This window comes from Myodes glareolus, chromosome 5 (assembly GCF_982192425.1).
Source record: "Myodes glareolus chromosome 5, mMyoGla1.1, whole genome shotgun sequence".
Classification (NCBI taxonomy): domain Eukaryota; kingdom Metazoa; phylum Chordata; class Mammalia; order Rodentia; family Cricetidae; genus Myodes; species Myodes glareolus.
In genome coordinates this window covers 72,861,865-72,887,018 of record NC_142030.1, presented here as the reverse complement: position 1 = coordinate 72,887,018, position 25,154 = coordinate 72,861,865, and the positions used below count along the sequence as shown (strand labels likewise).

The 25,154-nt window shown below is 38.0% G+C and overlaps 1 protein-coding gene across 13 annotated transcripts in view; it reads right to left on the bottom strand.

The window, feature by feature from the left end:
• The window catches only part of Swt1 (SWT1 RNA endoribonuclease homolog), a 69,382-nt gene that overhangs the window by 40,423 nt on the left and 3,805 nt on the right, over window positions 1-25,154 (bottom strand). For 9 of the 13 annotated variants that reach the window (XR_015001390.2, XM_048431031.3, XM_048431037.3 and 6 more), the window contains exons 2-11: window positions 23,322-23,420; window positions 20,964-21,050; window positions 14,052-14,132; window positions 10,272-10,330; window positions 8,189-8,903; window positions 6,088-6,147; window positions 4,122-4,251; window positions 2,746-2,847; window positions 1,992-2,180; window positions 44-137 (exon numbers count right to left, since the gene is read on the bottom strand). Coding sequence is in view for 12 of the 13 variants with exons in the window: in XM_048431031.3 (XP_048286988.1) it covers window positions 44-137; window positions 1,992-2,180; window positions 2,746-2,847; window positions 4,122-4,251; window positions 6,088-6,147; window positions 8,189-8,903; window positions 10,272-10,330; window positions 14,052-14,132; window positions 20,964-21,050; window positions 23,322-23,375 (1,571 nt within the window). In the remaining variant the exon portion in view is untranslated. The remainder of the gene's footprint in view (window positions 1-43; window positions 138-1,991; window positions 2,181-2,745; window positions 2,848-4,121; window positions 4,252-6,087; window positions 6,148-8,188; window positions 8,904-10,271; window positions 10,331-14,051; window positions 14,133-20,963; window positions 21,051-23,321; window positions 23,421-25,154) is intronic. The other 4 variants (XM_085688126.2, XM_085688127.2, XM_048431036.3 and 1 more) reach the window with 3 other exon arrangements.

Sequence of the window (25,154 nt, the reverse complement as noted above, 5' to 3'; positions counted from 1 at the left end):
ATTTTAAAAATCAAAACAAAAACACAATGACTATGACACTCACGTGCACAGAATAACAAGAGAATATGGAAATAATTCCTGGTACTGCAGACAGCATTTTAATACTCGATCATCATTGTTCTCATCACTCAATCCATCTGCAAATGGAAAGATAACTGTCAATAAGTATATCAGAAATCTAGACATTGCTTGTGCATGTTGACTCATGCCGGTAATTCCAGTATTCAAGAGGCTGAGGCAGGAAGAGTGTCACAAATTCAAGGCTGGCTTGGGCTACAGAATAAGACCAGGCAATGGGGGAAAAAAGCTGGGGAGGGGGCAGGGAGGGCTGGAATAATAGTTTAGGTAATTTAAATAAGTGCCTGTTTCTTCAGAACAACTGTGCTTTCCCATGTACAGGAGAACATACACAAATATGTATATACACACACATCAGAAAAATACACCTACACAAAGATAAGAAATCAGGATATCACCTGAGTAATCTAGGCAATATTTACACATTAAAACTATGTAGGTTTTAAGGCAACGAAGCTACTCTGACAGCAGCACAGTGGATACATGTCAGTATATAGTTCTCCAAACCCATACAATATAAACTATGTGACAATGATGTGCCAAAGTGGGTTCACTGATTGTAATACATTTCTTTTTTCTTTTCTTTTTTGGTCTTTTGAGAGAGAGGGTCTCTCTGTAGACTTGGCTGTCCTAGAACTCACTACGTAGAGCAAACTGGCTTTGAACTCACAGAGATATGCCTGCAACTGCCTCCCAAGTGCTAAGATTAAAGGCATGAACCATCACACCTGGTTGTAATATATTTCTTACTCTGGTGGGAAGTACTGATTATAAGAGAATTATTATGCATGAGAATAGGAAGAATATGAGAAATTTCTATAACTTCTGCTCAATTTTGCTGAAAAGCTAAAACTTGTCCAAGCTTTTATTTTTTAAAACATATCTGAAAGAAAACTCATTCAATAAAATGAGGATAGCGAAACAGTATCTTCAGAACTCTGAATCCAGACATCACAGTCTATAACTAAATTTCTTGTATATGTTTTTCCTTAACATCTAAAACACTGCATTTAGAGAAGTACAGGAAAGGAAACATGACTCCTTGGCAGAAAACACAAAAAGTGAGCCAGGCATAATAGCATATACTAGCAGAGTATAGGAAGAAGGGTAAAGAGTTCAAAGTCATCTGCACCTACATAGTGAGCTCATGGTCTGCCTGGGCTGAGACCATGTCTTGAAAAACCAAAAAGAAAAAAAGGGAGGACAGGGAAAGGTAGAGGAGAGGAGGAATATAAGGGAAAAGGGGGAAGGTAGGGAGATAGAGGAGGGAAGACAGAAAAAGAAGAAGGGAAAAGGTTAAAGAGGGAAGACAGGAGAGGAACAAGAGAAGAAAGGAGGGAGAGGGAGTAACAGAAGGAAAATGTAAATCATTATATAAAAAGGGGGGGCTGGAGAGATGGCTCAGCAGTTAAGAACACTGGCTGCTCTTCCAAAGGACCTGGGTTCACTTCCTAGCACTCATATGGCAGCTCACACCTGTGTGTTAACTCCAATTCCAGGGTTTCTGACACCCTCACACAGACATATGCAGGTGAACATCAATGCACATAAATAAATTATTTAAGAAAAATGGAAAATCCGAAGTTCTATAGCATAGTCAAGTATGTATAAAAACTATTATTTAAAAAAGAGGGGGAAATCTAAAGTTCCATAGTATATTCAAGTACACATAAGGAACTATATAATCATTATCTGTGAAATACTAACACAGCCTAAGAAAGGATAGAAAAAACAGTAAGACAAAACCAAAGACTCCCAAAATGAGTCAAAAATTGCCACAATACCCTTTCCATTTCACATTTTTATAAAGGACTACACACTGTTAATTTTTATATCACTTCCTTCCAGTAATAAGCCAGCACCCAAACAAATCTTTATCAAGGATAAAGACACCCAGGAACAATAGTACTTACAAAGTTTTTGGGATGCCAGTTGTAATGACTGACCCCACAGCTTTCTATCTTGACTTCTGAGGCTGTCATTGATGAAGTGAATTGCAGGCACAGCTTTGTGCTGGACATGTTTTAATAATTTTCCTGCCTTCATGCGATCTAGCTCTTGCACAACCACCCAGGGAATTATTAACACAAGTGTGTCAAAGCCTAAAAACAGAAACATTTCTTAGAATCCAACATGCATTGAGCTTCTACATCAGTTTCTGTAGAAGTCGAAGTTTTAAAGTACACAGCCTCCAGGCCATCTTGATGGCTTGGCGGGCAAGTACATTTGCTGCTAAGTCTGAGGACCCACATGGTGGCAAGATAAATGGAGTCAAGCTGTCTCCAAGTTATTCTCTAACTTCCACACATATCCTGTGGCATGTTAAGAATTTAAATATTAAAAACTACCAAATTACAAAAAGAATGAATTTAGCAAACATGAGTCCTATAATCAAGGTTTGCAAATGTAAACAATTTCACAATAAACAAATAATTTTACATACTGTTCATTTAAACCATTTCCTTTCAATAATAAGACAACACCCAAACAAATCTTTATCAAAATTTAAATATGCTAAGTGGCATCCAAAAGTATATTTTAAATTTCTAGATTAGGATATCTTTTAAAAAATTCAGATGACGTAATACAACTGTGAGAAAAAACAACTGTTAATACAGAATATCAACTCAAAAAAGAAAATCAGCATCTGTGAATTTTTATATATACCTGGTATCTCTGTAGTCTTCAAAATTTTAACAAACTTGAGATGATTCATCAGAATATTTGTGTCAATAACAATTAGAAGCTTTTTGTCTGTGGCAGTATTTACTGGAGAAGAAGAGCAGAGGTGGGATTTCACAACACTTGAAAATACATTATGATCAAATTTGGGGATCATAAAAGTACAGACAATTTATTGAACTTAAAAACCTTAGCTTAATGGAATAAGAGAATCATAGGATTCTCAAACTAACACCTATCTGATCCACTACTGTTGCCATGTGACTTTCACTCCAGCCAGGGTTCCCTGGGTAGCACCCACAACCTTATTTAAGCCAGAGAGTCCGGCAAAAGAGGGTCAAGGGAAAGTGAAGCCTGATGAAGCAGAAGTGCAGGCACAGACAGGATCAAGACTAGCGAACTGTCCATAAAAGTGTTCTTAGGAACATTCTTATAGGAAGAAGTCCTTTAAACAGGGACTACAAAACTCCGATTACTTCAGTTCTTAATGGAAAAAATAGTAACCACAAGTTCCCACCCCAGTAAACTATCATAAATTGTGGGTATATTTTCAACATAAACTGACCTGCCCCCGCAGTAACTATGTACGGTTCTAAATTCTGCCCTGCATCCCTGAGAGTTATGCACTCAAGAAGCATAAATTAATTTTATTATAATCTCACTAAAATAATTACTGAAAATCTGTTTGCATGTAAAAAAAAAAGAAAAAAGAAAAGCAGCAGTGTTATTTCATAGGACCTTTGGGAAGATCTAGTAAGTTTCCTACCAGATCATACAGAAAAAATGATTAGAAATTTGTAAAATATAAGCACTTTAAATAAGAATAAGAGGTAGTACTATAATTTTTATAGTAAATTCAATATAACATACTAATTTAGATAACCTTATTTGAGACAGGAATATATAAGACTATAAAGAACAGGCTGTCCTAGAACTCTACATAGCCCAAAACAGTCTTGAACTCCTAATCCTCCTGCCTCAGCTTCCCAAGTGCTGGAACAACAGGCATGCACCACCATGTCCAGTATTTTGAATAACTGTTATTATGTGTTCTCAGTATTAAAAATTTTACTATATTAACAAGGAAATCATGAATATAATACTGTTAAGCAAACTGCCTTCTATCTGATCAGTGCTTTTATATGACTAAAAGAACTAAAAGTTGTAATTAAGAGCAAGCATAAAAGACAGTGCATAACCTGATTATTCTTGAGAAAATGTCTAATAGTCTACTAGGATAAGAAATTCATGATTATCATTTTAAATGAGCACCTTGTAACATCTGTACACAGTAAAACCTGAATGCTAGTACAACAATTCTTAGAAAAAGCACAGATCATAAAAAGTAACATAGAGTATACCAGTAGAAGAATGCACATCATCTTCCACCAAGTCAATTTCCATACTCATTAATTCTCCAGAAGGTGGAACCACAGGTAAATGCACACTTTTCCCCACACGTGCAGCATGGAGCTCTTCTACTATCTGCATCTACATTTTAAAAGACCCCAGTGAAATATCTGAATTACTTACTAAAAATATTTAATAAGAAAGCAATACATCACAAACACCTTAGAGAAATAAGAGACAACACAGTAAAGCATATAGATTTATAACCACATGGTTTTAAAATCAGTTCCTTTCTGTAGCCTTAGGCAAACAAACTGTTTTACTACTTTAGAACTTAACTTGTCCATTTATAAAGAATATTAAATTTGTCTATTTTCTTTATGATTTTTATATAATTAAAGTTAAGTCATGTGAAGTTCCTTGCCTAAAACCTAGTATATAGACAACAAAATAAGTTCACTGTCATGTCTATTTCATCTCACTTTAAGGAGTCAGCTTTCTCCATCTTAATGTGTGTGAAGTGAGTGTGAACTGAGAAGACAGCTGAGTGCTAGAAAGTTTGCTCAGCATGTGTGAGCCCCTGGATTCAACCCCTGCCTCTATTAAAAACCAAAAATGTCTCGTCCAATGTCCTTGACACTTCTAATATTGTTTATCCTCCATCAGAAACTAAGCTAAATCTTTTATCATTAATTGTATTATACTTTAAAATTATTTGCATTGGGGCAACACAGGAGTGAATGTACACAAGCATCTTTACCCCCGCAAGCCATCCCGTTGGCTTTGCACTATAAATCTTAAGATCCTTCTCATTTTACATGTACTTCTCTGATGGTATTTTGATATAAAAAAATTAAATATGGCTGGGCATGGCATCACACACCTACAATTCCAGCACTCGGAAGGCTGAGGCTGGAAGATCATTCAATTCAAGGCTAGCCTTCTTCACACAGCAAGAACAAGGCCAGCCTGAGTCACACAGTGAGAAACTGTATGATTTAAAATTTTTAAAAAAAAAAGAAGAAACAAGAGTATGTTCTATCTTTAAAGCAGTCAGGAGCAGTCTTTTATCAAGGGGTACTGACTCATAAAACAGGAGGAAAAAGTATTACAAATAAAAGTTATCAACAATATTAAAGAGAAAAATGCAAAATGGCAGTGAATTTTAATTTACTCAGGCAACATAAAATTTACACAATAACCTCATAAAGATAAATCAGAAGATTCTAGGTAGAAAATATAGCAATAGGCAAAAAGATAAAATACTGTGGACTTTTTTTTGACAATAACAATTTCATCTTATTGCTGAGTAGAAAAATGAAGAACAGGTTGGCAAGTCTAGGTATAAATATGGAAAGGCATAACATTAAATCAAAATAAATTTAACTTGTGGTACATGAACACCACCCTCTGTTTAAAGTAGAGCAGCTTATCAGAAACAAAAGCAAAAGTCAAGCAAATGTATAGACTTCTCCCAGTAACTACCCCATGCTAGGATTAACCCAGAGCCTTATTCTGCTAGAAAAGTACTCTACTACCGCATTGCATCCCTAGCCCCTCTGAATGGTGTTTGATGACCTAATTAAAACTTACAGACTGATCTTCCTAGTAAATCAATATACAGAATTCTTTTGGAGTTTAAGTTGAGACTTTTTTACAGATAGTTTATTAAAAATAGCAACTGCTTAGCTAGGCATCCTGACATATACCTGTAACTACACCAATCAGGAGGTCGAGTCAGAAGCATCACAAGTTTGAGATCATCCTAGGCTGCATAGTAAGACCCTGTTGCAAGTTACCTTCACAAACACACACTGAAAAAAGAAGGAAGGAAGGAAGGAAGGAAGGAAGGAAGGAAGGAAGGAAGGAAGGAAGGAAGGAAGGAAGGAAAGAAGGAAGGAAAGAAGGAAGGAAGGAAGGACGGACGAACTGTTTGAATTTCTTTAAATAAACAAAATAAGAAAGTGCATCAGTAACCTCTTCATCTGTATCTTGGATGTTCTCAGATGACACTGAAGAACATGGTGTTTCAAAATTCTGAAATGAGAAAAGGATTTTGAGTTAAGCTTTATGTGGTGTATAACAGCATCACTGAATTCAAGTAGTCAGCTACCAGAACTGATACTCACCCTGCCCCCAATAACAAAAAAATAAAAATATGTATTTATGTTTGTGTGTGTAAATCAGAGGACAACTTGGCAGAGTCAGCTCTCTCCTTCCTCCGTGTGGATCCCACGAATCAAAACCAAGTCATCAGGCTTGGTGGCAAGTTGCCTTCATCCACTGAGCCATCTTGCCAGTCCCCACCATATTGACAAAGAAAAGAGTTTCCAAACATTAATGAACACCCTGAGAGATAAAACTGCCCCCGCATGAGAAATCACCTCTAGAAAAAACCTGTTCTCCTAAGTCATAAAATGTGAGTCATATTCCTTAGGGCTTTCAGTCATTAAAATACTCTTCTTTCAGTAACAGAATTATATGCTAACATAAAGATAAATAAGCAGATTTTCAGTGGCAGAAAAATTTCATTCAGAAATCACTGAATTCCTTCACAGCCCTTTCACTAAAACCAAGTGCAGAAGTCACTGAGCCATTTCTAAAAGTAACCTGATAAAAGACACAAAACAAAACAAAGAAATTTGAGGACTGTATAACAGCTAAGAAGAAAAGGCCAAAACCCACAGGGCTGCATTACATGTAGTGAGAGCACCAGAAATCTGTTTTATTGTCTGTCTTCTAATAGAGAAGGGAAAAAAAAAAAAACTTTCCAACCTTTCCATAAACTCCAATTCTGTACCAGCACTTTAATATTTCATGACAAGATCTCCCTCTTACTTTAAATATAATTAAAATTTATTTAAGGTTTTCTTAAGCTAAAAAGTGCCAAGGGAGATAGCTAAAATAATCAGAGCTGCTTGTAACTAGATATTCTAATATCTATGTTATCTTTTTTAGGCTTGTTCTATTCATTGTTCTCTGACATCACATCACTTCCAGAGAGGTCAATGAATCTTTCACCTAGTGTAAGAAATTCATGTCATCTCTGAAACTTCCTAAGCCTAATACAAGTAGAAAGAAATATTAGAGGGCACTGAATTAATGCTCCACCTTACTATACTATACTTTATTAAATACACTGAATGTGGATAACAAAGTGACTCTGAATGGAAAAACTCAATGATCTTGCTTCCCTGATTACCTCTCAGTGTCTCTCTTCCATCTACAAGATACAATACAAAACACTAGGCTTTCCTATGACAGCGTCTTAGTTACTGTTCTATTGTTATGAAACAACACCATGACCAAGGCAACTCTTATAAAAGGTGCAAAGGTGACCTATAGTTCATTATAATATTATAAACCACTAGAAGAGATTTAAGATTCTAATTTAAGATATGATATGTAACACATAAAGTTGTATGTATGCAGAACTACATATAACAAGTACACACAGAAAAACCAGTGCTATGCAAATAAGCTAAAAATCCAAACTAAAGTAACATAAAACTGCAACTCTTTGTGCAGTAGGGTGGAAGTTATGAGTTCCTCTCTATCCCAATCAGCTTCTTCCCCTTGGAAGTATATCTTCTAATAAATTGCTGCTGCCTGGAATTGTATCCTTTCTGACTAAATTTTTCTCCCTTTGCTTACCACTATCTATATGTACAGTTATTTGTCCCTGAACACAGAACCTAGATACTGCCCTGATTCCAAAACCAGGTGCTTTCAATATCATCCTAAATCAACTGGAATGAAATATAATAAAACAAGACTCAGGGCCCGGCAGTAGTGGCACACGCCTTTAATCCCAGCACTCGGAAGACAGAGGCAGGTCAATCTCTGTGAGTTCGAGGCCAGCCTGGTCTACAGAATGAGTTTCAGGACAGGTTCCAAAGTCACACAGAGAAACCCTGTCTTAAAAAAACAAAAATAAAAACAAGACATGGATACATTATCTACATGGCTAAATCTGAATTAGCACTCTACGATTATCATCAATAACAGAAGCAACTAAAACTTGAACATTTTAAATAAATGATTTTGCTAAAAGCAAATCCTCTATTTTATACATCACCTGGGTACGGTTTTCCTTCGAATCTGAACTATTAATATTAACTCTTGGATGCTCATGAAGGTCTTTCCTTTTCCCCTCACAGGCAGTCTGCTTACATGTGGACTCTGAAAACAAGTTCCCGGCTTTGGGCCTGGTCAAATCGAATGACGTCTGGGAACTTTTCAAGCACTCCTTTTTTTCCTGCTTATTCTTTGACTTTCTAGAATCAACACTGAAGACGTTTCCTTTTACAAGCTTCTGGATGGCGCCAGAGGGCTTTTTGGGAATTTTGAAGCTGATCTTCTTTCTTCCAGAGTCAAACGGTTCCTTGATTATATTGCTGAAATTGTAATTCTGAGGAAGCTGATTTTTCTTATATTTCTCCAATTCTTCAGAACTGTCTCTGAGTTTACTGTTCTTTTCTTTCTTGAATTCTTTCATTTTCTGAATAAGTGAATGAGGCCAATTCTTTTCCTTTGTCTGGCCTTCAGCTTCAGATTTCGTATCTTTGGTAATTTTAATGCTGCGATGTTTTTTTATTTCATAATCAAGCTTACTTCCAATATTTGTCAATTTACTATCTTTAAGTTTAGTATCTTTAGTTCCATTTGATGCACAACTCTGTGAAGTAACTCGATTGTTATTTGAATATGATGTTACTTGGAGTTCAGTAGGTCCTTCAGTGGAAGAACTGAATTTTGATCTCTTTCTGGGCGTGTCAACTTCTACATCCGATCTATAAAGCAGCACAGAAACATGTTGTACTTGTTTACACACTGCTGAGATGTGTCATTATGTTACAGTCAATCGGGCTGGAGAGATGGCTCAGCGCTCAGGAGTACACACCACTCATGCAAAGGGCCTGAGTTTCATTCCCAGCACCCACACTGGGTAGCTCACAATTGTCTGTAACTTAATGTACACATTATTCTTTTTATATTTATCTCCATTATTAACAAGAAACTCCTTAACTATAAAACTCTTTGAAGTTTTTATCCAAAGAATGAAGAAATTAAAGAAAAATAATTTCCTTCTCTCCATCATTTTTCACATTCATTAGTTGAATTCACAGGAAGGCTAATTAACATAATTTTAGAGCCTTGTCTATAATTTAGTAAATTACATATTCTTTCACAGGTAATCTATAAAAGTAATCTATAAATAATTTCTAAGTAAATTTTACAAGTTCTCTACTAGCACATAAAATGAAGTCATGTATCTTATAATTATGTATCGAAACCAGTTCCCTGGAGTTAATAATAATTCATACTGAGTCTGAGTGCATTTATACAACAGTTTTGATAGATTTTTCTAATTTCACTCAACTTTTTTTTTATTTACTTATTTATTTTTTGGTTTTTCAAGACAAGGTTTCTCTATGTAGTACTGGAACTCACTCTGTAGACCAGGCTGGCCTCAAACTCAGAGATCCACCAACCTCTGCCTCCTGAGTGGTGAGATTAAATGCATGTTACCACCACTGCCTGGCTTTTTAGTATTTTTTCCTCAACTTTTTTCTTAAACTTCTAGTAATCTATGATATTACCAGAAATATCTGCATGTAAAACAATACTAAACAAAGTAAATAAAAAGTTTACCAAATTTAAACATTTAGTCTTGGGCCAGCAAGGTGGCTCAGTGGGTAAAGGTACTTGCCACCACTAAGCCTGACAACTTGAGTTCAATCCCTGGGATCCACATAGTGGCTAAAGAAAACCTACTCATACAAGTTGTTCTCTGATCGCCACATACCAAAGCACATATAAATAAATAGAAAAGGATAAAATAAATATAAAAGTAATTAAAATTTACATAAACAAATATTTAGTCCAGATGTTTATCATGGTGCCTCAAGATAAGGGAAGAGGATCATGAGTTGAAGATCTAACCTAGGTTACACGACAAGATCCAGGTCAGCCTGCTCTACATGGTAATAACCTGTCCTAGAATCCCAAGGGTAGGGATATAACCCAATGACAGAGTGCTTGCCTAGCACATACAAGATATTGGGGTTCGAGCTCAAGTACTGGGGGAAAAAAATCTTTTAGTGTCATTAATTCTGAGCTAAAACTGTAAAAGATGTGAATAAAGAGAGAGAATTTACCTTTTCAGATCTTGTTCTCTGTTTGTATTATAGTATGCAATGTCTGTATCATCTGATTTCTGAAATTTAAAAAAAAACAATTATTTAGAAAATATAAATTGTGTACTGTTGTTACAGTTACAGAGAATAAGAATGGGAAACGTCTATGTTCATCAACAGGCTGTCATAATAGTTTACTTAATCTTTCTAATCATCTTGGGCCAGACATTATCATCTTTATTTTATAAACAAAGCACCCAGAGCTTACAGAGTCTGGCATCTTTCTGATCCAGTGGAAGTAGGTGGCACTATCATGATCCAAAATACATCTGTCTGACTCAATTCCACTGTCCCATATATGTACTCTGAGGATCCAGACACAAAAAGATAAAGGAGACATAAAGAATATGTATAAAGGAGTCTAATATAACTAAATGTCAAAGTAGAATACAGTCAGTATATGCTAAGATTTCAAAACATTCATCACAAAAACGTGAGTATCTCTCGTAAGAAAAGATAAGCCGAACACATATGAAAGATTGAAAGCAGTAAGTGGTAAGAATTCAGCAGAAAAAAATAAATTAACTGAGCTAGAGTAAGAGTGCTTTTGTCATAGAGCAAAGAGAGGGAAAAAGGGCAGTGAGGAGAGGATAAATTAAATAGATAAGATTAGACCAAATTTAATTTGGCAGAGGACAAATAAGAAGATTGGGGGCTGGTAGTATGTATACTCAGCATGTGTAAGGCCTTGGGTCTAATCCCCTGCACTAGAAGACTGATATAAAAACAATAAACTGCCAACAAAGTCTCCTAGTAATGGGGTATATAGAGCCCAAACTGGCCCTCTTCTCTAACCAGGCAGGCTCCTAGCAGTGGGACTGGGAGGTCTATCCAGCTACATCCAGCTACAAAACCTTCAGCCTACAATCTGTCCTGCCTGTGAGATGTGCTAGGGCAACGGTGTTATAGAACTTATGGGAGTGGTCAACACATGACTGGTCCAACTTGTCGCCCATATGAGAGCCTACAGCCTATGCCTGGCACTGCCTAGAGGGCCAGGAACCAGAAGCAGGACAGTCCAGAGACCCAGAAAAGAACCAAATACAACAAGCAAAGAAAAAAAAAGTCAATAAAATGATTTCTAAGGATATTCTGCTATACTCATAGAACAGTGCCTAGCCCGACAGTCATTAGAGGAGCATTATTCAGCAACTGATGGGAGCAGATACAGACACCCACAGTCAAACACTAGGTGGAGCCAAGGCAAACCTGCAACAAAAAAGGGGGGGGGGACTGAGTCAGAGGGGTAGAGGACATCAGGAGAACAAGGCCCACAGAATCAACTAAGCAGGACTCATAGGAGTTCATAGAAACCGAAGTAACAAACACAGACCCTGTATGGGTCTGAGCTAGATTTTCTGGTTGCGTAGCTAAGTATTCCAGTGGGATTCCCAACAATGTGAGTAGGGTAATATCTCTGATACTTTTGCCTATGCTTGGGACCCTTTTCCTCCAACTGGGTTGCCATATCCAGCTGTGATATGAGGCTTTGATCTCAGTCTTACTGTATCTTGTTAAGTGATGTTTGATGGATATCTGTAGGAGGCCTATTTTTCTTTATTTTTTAAGGGAAACTGAGGAGGAGTTGATCTTGAGGAGAGGGACTAGGAGGAGTGGAGGAAGAAACTGTAGTGGGGCTGTAATGTATGAGAGAAGAATAAAAGTTAAAAAAAATATCATTTTAATCTTTTGTAACATATCTTTACTCTTTTCTACCTTCTTCTTTCCTTTCTTTCTTTGGAAATGGGAATCTCATTCTATATCCCAGGCTGAACTAGAACTGTATAACCGAGGCTAAACTCAAATTTGCACAAATCCTCCTGGCCCTTAGCTTCCTGAGTGCTGATATTCAAGTGTTACCTAGACTGTGGAGGTGAAGACAAGTGAATTCCGGGAGTTCACTGGCCAAACAGCCTAGTCACATCTGGAAGCTCCCGGTTCAGTGAAATACTGCTTCCAGTATGAGAATGACTAAGGAACACACTCAGTATTGGCTTCTTGCCTCCATGCAACATGTGCACACAACCACATGAACACACACAGACACGTATACCCCGGAGACACAAAATTATACATCCCTACGTATAAAAAAGAAAAAATGTTAAAATACAATTCTGCATACCTAGAACTTTCACTAGACTTTATCCACCACTTTATCGCAATTTCACTGTGACCAGTACTTCATAAGTCACCCATAAATTAGCTTCATGTGTTTAATTGACTGTTATTGTTTTAACCATTAGTGAAAGAACAGACAGAACTCTAGATTTGGCTCTGTTGCAGCATATAATTTTATATTAATGAACAATTTGTTTTTGTGTATCTAAATTTCTTATCTCAATTTCTAAATCTGGGAGTGTAAGCAATGTCTCTGTTTCAATTACTTCAAAAGGAGAATGTAAGTCAAGCCTGGTGGTACATGCCTATAATTTTTGCATTTAAGAAGCAGGAAGAGTGCTAGTTCCAGTGTTCCAAATCTGCCTGATCTATGAGCTACATAATAAGACCTTGTCTCATTAAGTAAATAAACTATAAAAATAAATATGACAGTACATATAAGAAGACAGAAAAACTCTCTAAATTTATTTTTATGTTCCCTAATGCTATGTAATAGGGTCTACCAACATAAGAAATAAAACCTGCTAGGGTGGTGACACACACTTCTAATCCCAGCACTCAGGAGAGGCAGGGTGAGACTGAGGCCAGTCTGGTTTATGTTATCAAGCTCCTGGAGAACCAAGGCTACATAGTAAAAACCTGTTTCAAGAAAGTAAAAACCTGGGGCTGGAGAGATGGCTCAGCAGTTAAGAGCATTGCCTGCTCTTCCAAAGGTCCTGAGTTCAATTCCCAGCAACCACATGGTGGCTCACAGTCATCTGTAATGAGGTCTGGTGTCCTCTTCTGGCCTTCAGGCATACACACAGACAGATTATTGTATACATAATAAATAAATAAATATTAAAAAAAAAAAAGAAAGCAAAAACCTGCCGGGTAGTGGTGGCACACGCCTTTAATCCCAGAACTCGGGAAGCAAAGGCAGGCGGATCATTGTGAGTTCGAGGCCAACCTGGTCTACAAGAGCTAGTTCCAGGACAGGCTCCAAAGCTACAAAGAACCCTGTCTCAAAAAAAACTAAAAGAAAAAAAAGTAAAAACCTGAAAAATTACTTTTGGCAAATAAAAGGAAAAACAAAACACTGGATGGCTTTCACAAACTAAGCATAACAGAAAAAAGTTACAGAAAAATAGAAGTTTTATATCATAGACCCTCTAACTGTACATTAAAATTTTACTATGTTTGGGCTAGAGAGATGACTCAGTGGTTAAGAGCACTAGTTGCTTTTCCAGAGGTCCTGAGTTCAATTCCCAGCAACCGCAACCACATGGTAATGAGATCTGGTGCCCTCTTTAGTTTCAACTACTTGGAAGAGTAAAGCAGGACTGATTCATCTAATAGTTCAAGGCCAGCCTCAGCAATATAGTCAGAGTCAAATAAAAAAGAAAGAAAAAACAAACAAACAAGCCGGGCGGTGGTGGCACACACCTTTAATCCCAGCACTCAGAGGAGGTAGAGGCAGGAGGGTCTCTGTGAGTTCAAGGCCAACCTGGTCTAAACTGTGAGTTCCAGGACAGACTCCAAAGCTACAAAGAAACCCTGTCTCAAAAATCCAAAAACAAACAAAAAATAATAAAAATTTCAAGATAAATAATATTTATTGAGCTATGGTATTTAAACACTTACCAGTTTTCTCTTCTTGGCTGAAATAAGTTTAATACAGTGTGCTGAACTAGTAGAGCCTGCTGAGATTTCTCCCTCCTTGTCCTAAATGTCATTCAGGAGAAAAAAATATGTACAGAAAGGCACAAAATAAAGCATAATTTATTCACTATTATAAATTGACATTCTCATTAAAAAATGAGCTCTGAGGACATTTAGAGACACAAATTTAGTAGGAAGGGAGCTCAACTAGAGGACTCAAGGAGAAATTAGAAGCTCTGGAGATAATTACTTATCTATAAAATGAAGATAAGAACAGTCAGATAAGAACACTGTGAGACAACATTGTCATAGTGGAATTCAGTCCATAAAATAAAACCAGATGTCCCTCAGTGGATCTTGAGTTCAAAAGGCTGAAGGCTGAAAGCAATGGTGTTTGAAGTATCAATTATGTACCAAAGATGTATCAAACAATGAGGGGAGTTTTTAAATAAATAAATATTGTTCTTGCCTCCACAAAGTTACAATCTAGTACAGAATTTACAAGTAAACAACTAATATGTTTAGAATGTCAGATGATGTAAAGAGAAAATCTCAATACTGAACATCCATGTCCCAAATACAAGGGCACCCACATATATAAAAGAAACACTTCTAAAACTTATATGATACATTAAATCCCACACACTAATAGTGGAAGACTTCAACACCCCACTCTCACCACTGGACAGGTCTGTCAGACAGAAAAATAACAAATAAGGGAACTAAGAGATGTTATGACTCAAATGGACTTAACTGACATCTATAGAACATTCTATTCAAACATAAAAGATATATCTTCTTCTCAGCACCTCAAGGAACCTTCTCAAAAATTGACCACATAGAACCTGAAGAAAATCATGTAGTTATCCTCCTGGAGATTGGAAATAGACAAGAGTCCCAGGTAACCTCGGGTGCATGGGGGGGTGGTTGTTGGAAGGGGAGAGGGTTAGAGAGAAGGGAGTAGGGGAGGAATGGGGAAAGCTCAGGGGACTGGGAGGGGGGGAGGGAGGAAGAGTAGATATGGGATCAGGGAAGAATATATCTCAACTAAGGGAGTCATTTTAGGGTTTACAAGAGACTTGATTATAAATGGGATCCCAGGTCCAAGGAGAGATCCCCAGATTGTTCTCTGAACAGAGGAGAGGGTGCCTGAACCGGCCTTGGCCTACAACCATACTGATGAATATTTTACTTATCACCATAGAACCTTCATCTGGCGATGGATGGAGATAGAGACAGAGAACCACATTGGAACACTGGACTTAACTCCCTAGGTCCAAACGAGAAGCAGAAGGAAAGAGAATATGAGCAAAGAAGGCAAGACCAGAGGGAACCTTCATCCAACGATGGATGGCGATACAGATGGAGACCCACATTGGAGCACTGGACTGAGCCCCCCAAGGTCCAAATGAGGAGCAGAAGGAGGAAGAACATGAAAAAGAAAATCAGGACCGCGAGGGGTCCGATCACCCACTGATACAAGGGGACTGATCTAATGAGAGTTCACCAAGGCCAGTTGGACTGGGACTGAACAAGCACGTGATCCAACCAGATTCTCTGAATGTGGCCGGATTCTCTGAATGTGGCTGGCCCGGAGTCTTTCTGAAAAGCCATTGACAATGGCACTGGGACTTGTTTCCTCTGCATATACTAGATTTTTGGGATCCAGTCTGTTTGGATACTCACCTTCCTGGACCTGGAGGGAGGGGGGAGGAACTTGAACTTCCCACAGGGCGGGAAACCCTGACTGCTCTTAGGGATGGAGAGGGAGGAGGAGGGGGAGTAGGGGGAGTGGGAGGGTGTTGGGAGGAGGGGCGGAAATGGAAACTTTTATAATTTAATAAATTTCACACAGTTGAAAAAAAAATTGATCACATACTCGGTAACAAAACAAACCTCAACAGATACAAAAAATATGAAATAACCCCATGTATCTTATCAAATCATCATGGCTTAAAATTAGAATTCAACAGGAAAACTAATTCCAGAAAGCCCACTTACCAAAATTAAATCAAGACCAGATAAGCAAATTAAATAGACCTATAACTGTTAAAGAAATAGAAACAGTTATCAAAAGTCTCCCAACCAAAAAAAGCCCAGGACCAGATGGTTTCAGCTCAGAATTCTACAAGACTTTCAAAGAAGAACTAATACCAATACTCCTCAAATTGTTCCACACAATAGAAAGATAAAGAACATTGCCAAACTCTTTTTATGAGGCTACAATTACCCTGATACCCAAACCACATAAAGACTAAGAAAGAGAATTACAGACCAATCTCACTCATGAATATTGATGCAAAAATACTCAATACTGGCAAATGAAATCCAAGAACACATCAAAAAAAAATTATCCACCATGATCAAGCTGGCAACCAGAGATGCAGGTCTGGTTCAACATATAAAAATCTGTCAATGTAATTCACCATATAAACAAACTGAAAAATAAAAACCACATGATCATCTCATTAGATGCTAAAAAGCCTTCAACATACTACAACATCCCTTCATGATAAATGTCTTGGAGAGAGCAGGGATACAAAGTACATAAACAAAATAAAGTCAATATACAGCAAGCCAACAGCTAATATTAAACTAAACAGAGAGAAACTCACAGCAAACACACTGAAATCAGGAACAAGGCAAGGCTGTCCACTCTCTCCATATCTATTAAATATAGTTCTTGAGGTCTCCTAGATAGAGCAATAAGACACCAAAAAGGAGATCAAGGGATACAAATCTGAAAAGAAGTCAAACTCTCGTTATTTGTAGATGATATGATAGTTTACATAAACGACTTCAAAAATTCTACTAAGGAGCTGGGAGGTGGTGGTGCTGGCCTTCAATCCCTCGGGAGGCAGAGGCAGGTGGATCTCTGTGAGTTCCTGGTCTACAGAGCTAATTCCAAGACAGGCTCCAAAGCTAGAGAGAAACCCTGTCTTGAAAAACAAACAAACAAAAAAACCAAAAACAAAAAAATTTCTACCAAGGAACTTCTACAGCTCATAAACACTTTCAGTAATGTAGTAGGATACAAGATTAACTCAAAAAAATCAGTAGCCTTCCTGTACACAGATGATAAGTGGGCTAAGAAAGAAATCAGAGAAACATCACCCTTCACAACAGCTACAAATAGCAAAAAATATCTCAGAGTAACTCTAACCAAACAAATGGGAGACCTGTATGACAAGAACTTTAAATCTTTGAAGAAATAAATTGAAGACACCAGAAAATGGAAAGATCTTGCACATTCATGGGTAGATAGAATTAACATAGTAAAAATGGCAATCTTACCAAAAGCAACCTATAGATTCAATGCAATGTCCAGCAAAATCCCAGCAAAATTCTTCACAGACCTCAAAAGAATATTCAACTAACTTCTTAAGGAAAAGCAAAAAACCCAGGATAACCAAAACAATCCTGTACAATAAAGGAACTTCTAGAGGCATCACAATCCCTGACTTCAAACTCTACTACAGAGCTAAAGTACTGAAAACAGTTTGGTATTGGCATAAAAATAGACAGGAGGGCCAAGGGAACTGAATAGAAGACCCATATATTAATACACATACCTAAGAACAGCTGATTTTTGACAAAGAAGCAAAAAATATCAATGCTGGCATAACTGGATATCAACACGTAGAAGAATGAAAATAGATCCATATCTATCACCATCCACAAAACTCATCCAAATGGATAAAAGACCTCAACATAAAGCCTCATATTAAACCTCATAGAAGAGAAAGTGTGAAGTACACTTGAACACACTGGCACAGGAGACCACTTCCTAAATATAACTCCAGTAGCATAGACACTGAGAGAAACAATTAATAAATGGGACCTCCTGAAACTGAAAAGCTTCTGTAAAGCAAAGGACATGGTCAACAAGACAAAACAGCAGCCTACAGAATGGGAAAAGATCTTCACTAACCCCACATCAGACAGAGGTCTGATCTAAAATATACAAAGAACTCAAGAAATTGGTAATCAAAAGAACACATAATCCAATTAAAAAAATGGAGTACAGACCTAAACAGAGAACTCTCAACAGAGTTGAGAACTCTAAAATGGCTGAAAGACACTTAAGGAAATGTTCAACATCCTTAGTCATCAGAAAAATGCAAATCAAAACAACTCTGAGATTCCATCTTACACCTGTAAGAACGGCCAACATCAAAAATACTGATGACAACTTATGTTGGAGAGGATGTGGGGTAAAGGGAACACTTCTCCATTGCTGGTGAGAGTGCAAACTGGTACAGCCCCTTTGGATATCAGTATGGCGATTTCTCAGAAAATTAGGAAACAACCTTCTCAAGACCCAGCAATAACACTTTTGGGTATGAACCCAAAGGATACTCAATTGTACCAAAAGGAAATGTGCTCAACTATGTTCACAGCAGCACTGTTTGTCATAGCCAGAACCTGGAAACAACCTAAATGCCCCTCGACCAAAGAATGGATATGGGAAATGTGGTACATTTATACAAGGGAGCACTACGTAGCAGAAAAAAAATAATGACAGCTTGAAATTTGCAGGCAAATGGAAGGATCTAGAAAATATCATATTGAGTGAGGTAACCCAGACCCAGAAAGAAAAACATCATATGTATTCACTCAGAAGTGGCTTTTAGACATAAAGTCAAGAAAACCAGCCTACAATTCACAATCTCAGAGAACCTAGACAACAATGAGGACCCTAAGAAAGACATACGTTGATCTAATCTACATGGAAAGTAGAAAATGACAAGATCTCCTGAGTAAACTGGGAGTATGGGGACCATGGGAAAGGGTTGAAGGGGAGGGAAGAGGTGGGTAGGAAAGAAGAGAAAAATGTATAGTTCAATAAAATCAATAAAAAAAGAGTGTCAGGATGCTTTGGATGAAATAAAACAGAAAGAAGGTGGACAAGAAAACTGAACTGGTATAAGTAGGAAGATCTCCAATTTTTAAATGTGTTCATAAAAGGTTCCATTGATAAACTGACAGCTGAATAGAGACCTAATTAAAGAAACAAGGGCTGGGTATGCAGCATGCATAAGGCCCTGTGTTTAATCTTCAGCACTATATATACCATGCACAGTGGCACACATATGCAATCCAACTACTCAGGAGTTGGAAACAGGATGACCAGATACTCAGGGTAATTCCTAGTCCCCCAGAATTTGAGGCCAGCCTGGATACTTAAGACCCTATCTAAAATAAAAAGAAACATGGCTGGAGAGATGGCTCAGAGGTTCAGAATATATACTGCTCTTACAGTGGACTCATTTGGTTCCAGACACCCACGTCAGGCAATTCACACCTGCAAATAACTTAGGCTTAGGGGATCTGAAGCCCTCTTCTGGATTCCTCAGCACCTGCATGCACATGTTCAGATATACACATAGGTACACACATTATTTCAAAAGTAAGATCATTTTTAAAAATGAAACAGTGTATTTTCAATTTAAAGGGAACGACTGACTGACAAGTGAGAAACCTCAGAGACAGAAATGCTCCTAAGAGGCTGGAACAAAGAAAGTAATGTTAAGATGAAATGGGGAGAGTGAATGGCCTTCCCAGTCCCAACAAGAGGATGTCAACATGGAAAACCCCAAGAAAGTACAGAGCAGAGAAGTGACACAATCTGACTTACAGTGTAATAGGACCACATTCGTCACTGTGTTAAGAATAAATCACGAGGGAGGCAAAGGCAGAGACGGGGAAGGATCTAGAAATCAATGGAATAACTAAGGAAAACAAGTTCTTTGCTTAGATCATGGTAACACCAAGGGGGAAGTAGTGAGACTCTGAATATGTTAAAAAGAGAAGCAAATAGAAATCACTTATAGACTGGCTGCAGGTACAGGCTAACTACTAAGTTTCAGCATAAACTGAAAAAAATGGAACTGTAGTTTATTAAATTAGAAAAAGTGAGCTTAGGTACTTGAAAGGTTATAACTTAAGAAAATGAGTAAGAAAGCTGGGTGTAGTGGCATACTCCTTTAATCAGAAGCAGAAACAGGTAGATCTCTTGGGGTTCAAGGTCAGTCTGATATACAGAGTAAGTTCCAGGACTGCCAGGGTAGTAAGTAGAGACATCTTGTCTCAAAAAACTACAAAGAGAAGAGCAAGGGAGGAGAGGGGGAGGGAAAGGGGGGATGTGGGGGGAGGTGAGGGGAAGGTGGGAGGGAAGGAGGAAGGAGGGAGGAAGGAAGAGAGGGAGGAAGGGAGGGAGAGAAGGGGGGAGGGAGGGAGGGAAGGAAGGAAGGAAGGAAGGAAGGAAGGAAGGAAGGAAGGAAGGAAGGAAGGAGAAAACAGGGACAAGAGCTGTATGTAGTGACACTTGCTATAACGTCAGCTCTTAGGAAGACTAAGATAGGAGGATGATAAGTCTGAATCTAGACTGTGCTACATTAACAAGGCCTTGAAGATCATGCTTCAAGAAAAAAAATACATGGTGGAACAAGCAAAAGAAATATGAGAAACAGTCACCAAGAAATAAGGAAAATTAACAAAGCAAAGTACCCCAGAAGTCAAGTCAGAAAAGGGTTTCAAGGAGAAGGTATAACTGACTACAGCAAACACTGCTGGAATGTCAAGGAAGACAACTCTCAGAGTTAACCGATGGAGTTAGCAAAATATAAACCATTGCCGGTCTTGAAGGGATCATATACAGAGAAAACTATTCCCCAAGTCTCAATTTCTTAACTGTGATTTGGATAATAAAAGTAAATAACTCATATATTTGTGATAAATTAAGTAACACCAAGAATGGAAAGAAATGGCTTTCCCTTGGGACTGATAGGCAGAACAAAATTTTTAAATGTCATTGTAAAGCTAAGGAGTTTCTTTTTCATTATATGATTTTTAAAAAGAGGTATCATTAGATCAGCAAATTAAAATTCTTACCTCAATAAAAGCTGGTGAAGAGGTAGTCTGTTTTTTCTGAGACTTTTCTTCTTTCTCACAAGACTCTTTGATAGACATCTTGAGAAACTAAAAGAAACATGCAAAACATACTTTTTCACCACAATAAAAAGTTTATCACAAGCCACTCTTCTCTTAGTTACATAAGACTCGAGTTTTACAAAACAATTTCATTTTCTTGCCAAATCCAGCACAGCAAAAGCTAAAACTTGGTAGTTCCTGGGAAAGATCAGTGACCAAAAAGATTCACAGGGATTCTCTGGGTTTCTTTCATTGAGGAAAGCAGAACAACTTTATTTTACTGGGAGTGCCAGGCTTAGCTAGAGTTTTAGAGATACAGGCTCAAAGACATCTCAAGGCATACTTTCCCAAAAGACACAACTAAAGGCATTTCCTTCTGGCTGTTTTCCAAGACTTGGTAAACACAGGGAAGGGATTCTGAATTACAGGTTATCCTTGAACCTAGGTATGCCCTTTCAAGGAATTTCTAAATACTCTCAAGATGTGGTTGTTTACCCTCAGTGTCTTTTCTTATATTCTCTTGCCTAAAGATCTGCTCCTTCAGATTCATCAATCAACTTTTCAGGAATGGTTCTCAAGACAAAGCCTTGAAACTCTACCTTTTACCGTAAGCATCAGATTAGCATTTCTGACTTATTATTTTGCCCTACCTACACCTGAAAACATATTAACCATAATTCTTCATTTCTCAACACTATGTGATACTTCAAACAAATGGCATATATTTTTCTAAGCCCCAGTTTCATATTATGCAAAATAGAAACAACTTATCTCTGAATATTTTTGGTTTTGTTTTCATTTTGGTTTTAGAGAAACAGTTTCTCTGTATGGATCTGGCTGTCCTAGAACTAGCTTGTAGACCAGGCTGGCCTCGAACTAGGTAATCCAGCAGCCTCTGCCTCCTGAGTACATGGATTAAAGTGTGTGCCCCCACATCCGACCATAGAACATTTTTTAAGAAGCCAAAGAGTACAGTAGACATAAAAATTACTTTGACGTTGGTGAGATGGCACAATGGACAAAAGTCCTTTCTGCACAAGTCTGAAATCTTGTAGAGATTTGGAGACCGTGATATAATATGCAGGGATCGTGCCACCCGCATCAGGGGAGGTGTTGAGTACTGCCTTGGAATCTAAGAGAAGTTTCATGGAATGCTATGGAACATTTCAGAGTCCTCTGGCCTTGTTGCAAGTTTCACACACCCTGTGGTTTGTGGAAGTGGCTGCCCTGAGGCACAGTCCCTGCTTGAACCAGCTGTTCTGTTTACTGAAGGAAGTCTTAGATTAGATCACGTCTCTGGAGACCCTTGTTTAAAATAGGCCAGGATGTTTTGCAAGCCCTCAGACCACCCTTGCTACGTTAAGCTGCCTTGTGTGCATAATCTAAGTAAGTCGTTGGTTAGCTCATGATTTATAGTTCCTCTTTTAGATAAAGCTGTTGATTGAAGCAATTGTTTCAAAAGTGTATAAAAAGATTGCTTAATAAATGCGCAGCATGCAGTTGCAAGGGCTGCTTTTGCTCTGCAGCCCCCGTGTCCTGGTTTGTTCGTGACCCTTGCCCAGGGACCCCGACAAAACCTGAGTTTCATCTCCCAGCCACACAGTAGGAGAGAAGTGATTCCTGAAAGTTATCCTTTCACTTCATACGCACACACACTGTGACAAGTACGCACCCACACTTATGCACACACAATAATAAAAATTTTTAACTACTTTGCACAAAGTTATATATAGTAGAATCTAAATAAAAACCTATGTGATTGGCTTTCTATTAGACCTAGAGTTCCTTGAAAAGTGTGCTACATAAAAAACTTGGAAGGCAAATAGGCTTAATAGATACAACATGCCTATAATCTCAGCATTTTGGAAGCTATAGCAGGAAGATTGCTCCAAGTCCTAAGCCAGATGGGTCTACATATTAAGTTCTTCAGAGTAAGACTCTATTTAAAAGAACAAAGCAAAAACTGGAGAAATATTCATGAATGACTAAGTAAATGAATGAGTGAATTCATTCTCCTTAATGTATCAACTTTTTTATTCTGAGTTATTTCCAACTCTTTCCTAAACCACAGAATTCTCTGTTCATTTCCTAACCCAGTTTCACTTTTTCAGCCCCACTTTAGACCAAGACAATACTATTAGCCAATGACAAAAAGAAAGACAGAGAGAGGGAAAGAGGGAGAGAGGAGAGAGAGAGGGAGGAGAGAGGGAGGGAGGAAGAGAGGGAGGGAGAGAGAGGGAGAGAGAGAGAGAGAGAGAGAGAGAGAGAGAGAGAACAAAGCAACAGAAAAGAAATGTGTTAAGACAAGTATAGTCATACCTTATGATCATAAACAGTCTCAAGCTTGTGGGCACTGGTAGTGCAGAGAAGCATTTTGTGGTGGGATATGGTGGTCAAAGATTGGACACATCACCAAGTCTGTTACGGCAGGACAGAATGAAAGCCCGAAAAACAGTTAAAAACTGGCAATGGCAATATGAATATAACAAAGGCTATAAGCCAAGTAATCCAATTATTCCTAGTTAGTCATAAATCAAATAGGTAAAGGTGTATAAAATAAGATCTCCCAGCATTAGGGAGGCCGTGGAAGGCTACACAGAGAGACCCTGTCTCCAAAACACCAAACCAAATAAAATAATATCTAATGAACTTGAATAAAAACAAATGCTGGTAGCTAATGGGGGGGGACTTACAAAATTAATACATGAACAGTTAACAAACTTCTAAAAACAATCTCCTAAGTACCAAAAATGTTTGCCTTCAAGGATAGTCTATGATAACAGCTCAATTCATGCTTCTGGCTTTTTCTCTCTTGTCTAAAGAATTTAATTCCAGTAGCATGGATGATACAACAAAAAAGAAAAAAAAAGAACAACAAAAAACTCTCGAGTCTGGCCTGATGGCCTTTGATATCTATAGTCTCAGTTACTTAAAGGCTAAGGCAGGAGACCAGACTGAGTCCCGGAATTCTAAGTCAGCCTGGATTGTTTCTTAATATAAGACACTGCTTACAGAGTATGAGGCTGCCCTTGACATTTTCGCTGATTCATCTCAGTTTGATGTTGTTGCTTTGGATACACTAATATCTGAAACTTCTCTTCCAATGAGATAGTAGAAAAAAAGCACTAGACAATGTACTATCCAAGGAAAAGCATCTGCCACAGTTGAGACTTGTACTGAAGAAATAAAGGCCATGACTAAAAACAAGCTGGGAAGGAAAGGATTTATACTTCCATATCACAACAGTCCACCAATGGACTAAATAAATGAAGTAGGGGCAGGACAGGGCAGGCAGGAGCTGATGCAGAAGCTATGGAGGAGTGCTGCTTACTGGTTTGTTCAGTCTGCCTCCACAAACACTCCAGGACCTCCTGCCCAGAAGTGATAGCACCCACAATGGGTTTTGCCCTCCCACATCAACTACTAATTTAAAAAGTACCCTAACCTGGTACTCAACTTCATTTGGAAAAGCAAAAAACCCAGGATAGCCAAAACAATTCTGTACAATAAAAGAACTTCTGGAGGTATCACAATCCCTGACTTCAAACTCTACTACAGAGCTACAGTACTGAAAACAGCTTGGTATTGGCATAAGAACAGACAGGAGGACCAATGGAACCGAATAGAAGACCTGGATATCAATCCACACATCTCCAAACACCTGATCTTTGATAAAGAAGCAAAAAATATCAAATGGAAAAAAGAAAGCATATTTAACAAGTGGTGCTGGTATAACTGGATATCAATATGTAGAGGAATGAAAATAGACCCATACCTATCACCATGCACAAAAACTCAAGTAAAAATGGATCAAACACCTCAACATAAAGCCAGCCACACTGAACCTTATAGAAGAGAAAGTGGGAAGTACATTTGAATGCATTGGCACAGGGAACCACTTCCTAAATAGAACCCCAGCAGCACGGACACTGAGAGAAAAAATTAATAAATGGGACCTCCTGAAACTGAAAAGCTTCTGTAAGGCAAAAGACATGGTCAACAAGACAAAATGACAGCTTGAATTTTGCAGGAAAATGGATGGAGCTATAAAACATTATTTTGAGTGAGGTAACCCAGACATAGAAAGACAATTACCACATGTACTCACTCATAGGTGGTTTTTAAACATAAAGCAAAGAAAGCCAGCCTACA